The sequence below is a fragment of the Gossypium hirsutum genome, chromosome A03 (genome assembly GCF_007990345.1).
Source record: "Gossypium hirsutum isolate 1008001.06 chromosome A03, Gossypium_hirsutum_v2.1, whole genome shotgun sequence".
NCBI classification, from domain to species: domain Eukaryota; kingdom Viridiplantae; phylum Streptophyta; class Magnoliopsida; order Malvales; family Malvaceae; genus Gossypium; species Gossypium hirsutum.
This window is the reverse complement of record NC_053426.1, coordinates 71,407,045-71,411,328: the sequence shown is the minus strand read 5'-3', so window position 1 is coordinate 71,411,328 and position 4,284 is coordinate 71,407,045. Positions and strand designations below refer to the sequence as shown.

The 4,284-nt window shown below is 31.1% G+C and overlaps 1 protein-coding gene across 1 annotated transcript; it reads left to right on the top strand.

Moving 5' to 3' along the window:
• The first annotated feature begins 1,995 nt into the window (after positions 1 to 1,995).
• LOC121217722 (uncharacterized) lies at positions 1,996 to 2,820 on the top strand. The gene has a single exon (XM_041093807.1). The coding sequence runs from the start codon at positions 2,129 to 2,131 to the stop codon at positions 2,588 to 2,590; it is 462 nt and encodes a 153-aa protein (XP_040949741.1). The 5' UTR covers positions 1,996 to 2,128; the 3' UTR covers positions 2,591 to 2,820.
• Positions 2,821 to 4,284: the final 1,464 nt, after the last annotated feature.

The window sequence follows — 4,284 nt, the reverse complement described above, 5'->3', positions numbered from 1 at the left end:
AATCTGAGAAATTGAGTGTCGAGATCCTGTTAACAGTGGATTTAACCACGTTGCCTTTGAGTAACACAAACTCTTTATCCGTTTCAGCCTTAGCAACGCTTTCCCTCATACCCGAACTAGCTGATCCTTCCCCTAAAAGCTTACCCTTCCAAGATAAAGTCAGCGTTGGTTCAAGAACCACAACATATCAACACTCTCTTCACCGCTCCCTTCCTTAAACCTAACTTTCTTATTGAAATGATCCTCGAATGATGTGGATTCCTCACCACCGTTGCAACAGAGCAATACAATAGATACATAAATAAAGTTTTTATCAAACTTTAGGTGCACTACAATGTCCATAATAACTCATATTAAGCTGTATGTATTGAAAAAAAAGAAACGACAAACATGGAAATGAAAAATTATTTATTTAATTTATTCTTTATAATATATATGGTAAAACATTCACCTGTGGACATGCCCCTCAGAAAATGGCAGAGCTCTGTCAGCTTACATGACTCAATCTCATTCCTTTGGAATTTTTATTATATTAGTTTTTTTTCTTTATTTTTATGTATTTATTTGTAATTTGTTACCCATATTAAATAAAATTTCCAATCTCTAAAATGGTATCATTTTAACCACGCGAATTAAAAATTTTCACACTATCATATAATATCATCATTGTTTTTTTTTTTTAGAAAATAAATAATCTTATTCGAAATCTAAAGGTTGGGACAGAAGTTAAGAGCCAAATTGCAAAAAAAATATAAATGATGGGGCAATTTTATCATCGTAAAGGGTGAAATAGAGAAAAACGATTGTATCTATTAAAATTTAAATTCAAATTTATAGAATGATTTCTTTAATGAAAAGATTTCATTTCTATACAATTGAAGATATATCTAAGCGTTGGATACAGAAGAAAAAATAATAGTGACTAAGTATCCAATTAATAATTGAAGAGATCTAACCCTAAGCATATATAATCAATGACTTAATAGACGTCACTAAACATCATTTTATTGCTTCAATTAAAGAACCTTATAATGCGACATTCTCCAAAAGGACAACTTTTAAGACTCCGTATAACAAAATTTAAAAATTTTTGATATTAAATTATCAATTAATAATTTAAAATATTAAATTAATAATTTAAAATTGGGTAAACTACACCATTAGTTATTAAATTATAGATAAGCTTTCGTTTTAGTCACTTAATTAAAAAAGGTTACAACTTGATCATTAAACTATTTAAAAGTTTTTATTTAAGTCATTGGGTAAACTATAACAAGCTTTTAGCGATGATTTGACGATCAATACAATAGATCAGTTTATGAACGAGTAGAAGAACATGCCTTAGATTCAAGTTGATATGACGGTCAGTATCAGAGATCGAAGAAAAAAACTACTTAAATTTTAGTTCACAAATTATGAAGCGAGAAGAGAGCTTTCAATTGGTGCAAGCATTACAATTAAAGAAAGCCATATAGCATCAATTTTGACAATCTAATGACTTAAATAAAAACTTTCGAATAATTCAATTACTAAATTATAATTTTTTTTAATTAAATGATGAACCAAAAACTTAATTTAATCATTAGTGTGATGATGTAGTTTAGTCTTCAAAATATAATGGGTACGAGGGTAATAAGACTGCTACAGTTATGTAGTTTAAAACTTCATTTTCCAAAATTTCGTAAATATAAAGTGTGGGCTTGAGTCTCCCCCTACATAACTTTCTCGAATTTAATTTAAGTTTAAATTGTGATCACCGTCTGAATTTATTTTGATTTTTAATTTAATTAATCAATTTGTTTTATTTATAAATATTTAGACGTTTACTTGTAAACCCTTCAAAACAAATAATAAGTTAAATGAAACATCTGTTCGAACAATCATAGGATGAAAAAGATAAATGGAAATTTTGCAAAGGAATAATGTGACCTTCCGAAGCACTTAATTTCAAACATCTCCAGCTTAAAAACCGGCATTATCATGTGCTTCTTACCTGTCCCTTCCCTGTTGTCCTCTATATATTAATGTCTCACTCAAATGCCTTGCTTCTCTCTCTTTGTCTCTATATTTTTTCATTCCTTCTATCTGAATATTCTTTTCCTTTTTCCTCTTTGTTTCACATCTGAAAATGGGGAATTGCTTCACAAGTAACAAAATTCTAGCAGAAAACGACGACCCACAAGGCTGCAGCTGCAACCAACCTAATCAACTCATCAAGGATATGGGAGATGTTACAGTTTCCAAATCGGAAGGGGCTGCTGATGGAGTTAAGACCAACAACAACAACATGGAGAAGAAAACGAATAATAAGAAGAAGAAGGTGGTGAGATTCAACTTAAAAGAAGAAAACAGTGGTGATGATAGATCAGGGAAACAAGATGAATCCAAAAATGGGGTAGTGAGAATAAGACTTGTGGTGACACAGGAAGAGTTGAAGCAAATTCTGAGTTCCAACAAAGATTTGAGGCAGTCTTCAATGGAGCAATTGATAAAAGCTGTGAAACTGAGAGGTGTTAGGGTTTCTGAAGATGGAAGAACAAGTGATGGAGCTTGGAGACCGGCATTGGAGAGTATTCCAGAGGAACATTAACAAAAAAAAAAAAAACACTGTTTCTTTTTTAACTTGCTATAGTTTTTTGTCCTGATTATTAACTGATCTCTCTTATTGTAAAGAAACAAACCCTTTGATTGTATATCTTGTGTGACTGCATTTTCAATGTCTTTTGGTTCTTGGTTTTTTAGTCATTGATGAAGTCGGACAAGATCTTATCCTGTATCCATACTTGTATTAATGAAAATCTCTGTCGTGTTTGCAAAACACTTCCAAATCCAAGTAGATATCAATCAATTATGAAATTATGTCTTTTATTGTTACAAAACATCAACTCCAACAAGCACAACTTTGGTGAAAAATCCCAACCTTTTAAAACTTGAAATTTCTTCAGTTTAGATGTTTTAAGGTTTATTATTAAATCTTGCAAACGAGATGGTAGAGAAAAGGCAAATGAATTTGCCATTATATTCACAGTGAAATTTAAGTAATCACTTTTCCTTGCTTTGGATTTTGTAAGGTTTAATTGTACGACTTTAAAAATACGTTGAGTTACTTAGGTTGATGTCAAATAAGCAGGTGAAGCTCCTAAGATTAAGGATAATTCTAGTATTGGAAAAAGAGCTGTTAAGCAGCAAAAAGAAAGGAAAAAGAAAAGTCAACAGTTTCGAAGTTTTCTTTTTTCACAAAGGAATTTAATGACTAATCTTTTGTAAATTATACACTAATCACGAGTAACAGTTTTGAAGTTTAAAATGCTCCAATGCACATATGTTGAAGAAAATTTCTGAAAAGCTTTTGGTGAATTGACTGATCACATCACCATCACCAAATTTATAGCATGAAATTCTTATTTGTGACAAATTAGCGACGTCTCCGTGATTGGAGGTCAAAAGATGGGCTCAAATTAAGAAAAATAAAGGTTTTATGAGTGACGTAAAGAGTGTTTGTGTTGCGGTTCTGCTGGCATGAATTTTATTCCGGTGGAACAAGGGTTTGCGGTGGTTAATCACACATAACTCTTCAATTATTTGATTAGAAATTTGATTTTCACTTGTATTACTTGGAAAAAAATCTATAAGGAAAGGATTAATTATTATTATCCACCAAAAATATAATGTTTCGATTCAAAAAGAGTTTGTTGCGTTTTATCACTTGATAATGCAATGCTTTGTGGTTTTCCAATGACGAGGAGTGAATTGTGAGACAAGGGTGCGACACTAGAGTTTGTTTACAGTTACGACTTAGATTGTAGGTTGGAGGGGGTCAAGGGGTTGGTTTTATGGTTAACTTAATTCGTTTGTTGCTTATTAGGGTTTTATAATAAAGGGAAGGTCTGAGTTTTGATTAATAAAATTTTTCTGTTTAATAACATTTATGATTAATTTTCCATATTATTTATGTTGAAAAACAAAAGAAATATGTTAGAAAATGTTATCAAGTTGAAAACAAACTCAAAAACACTTTGTTAAAATTAATTTTACTCGTGTATTATTTTCTGTTAAAAATGTTTTAAACTCATTTTTGGCTATTTTGACATTTTTTTCATATAGAGCGGATCCATCCCCTAGACATCCTCTCTATTCCCCATGGAAGTCAGTAACTAAATGAAGTTTTGAGAAAAGGGGTGAGGGATTGAACCTCCTCTCCACCCCCTATCAAGTAGGGCTATTTATTTTCAAACAATTAATGCTTCCAACAATTATTTTAACCTCCAACAACCTCAAATAGCT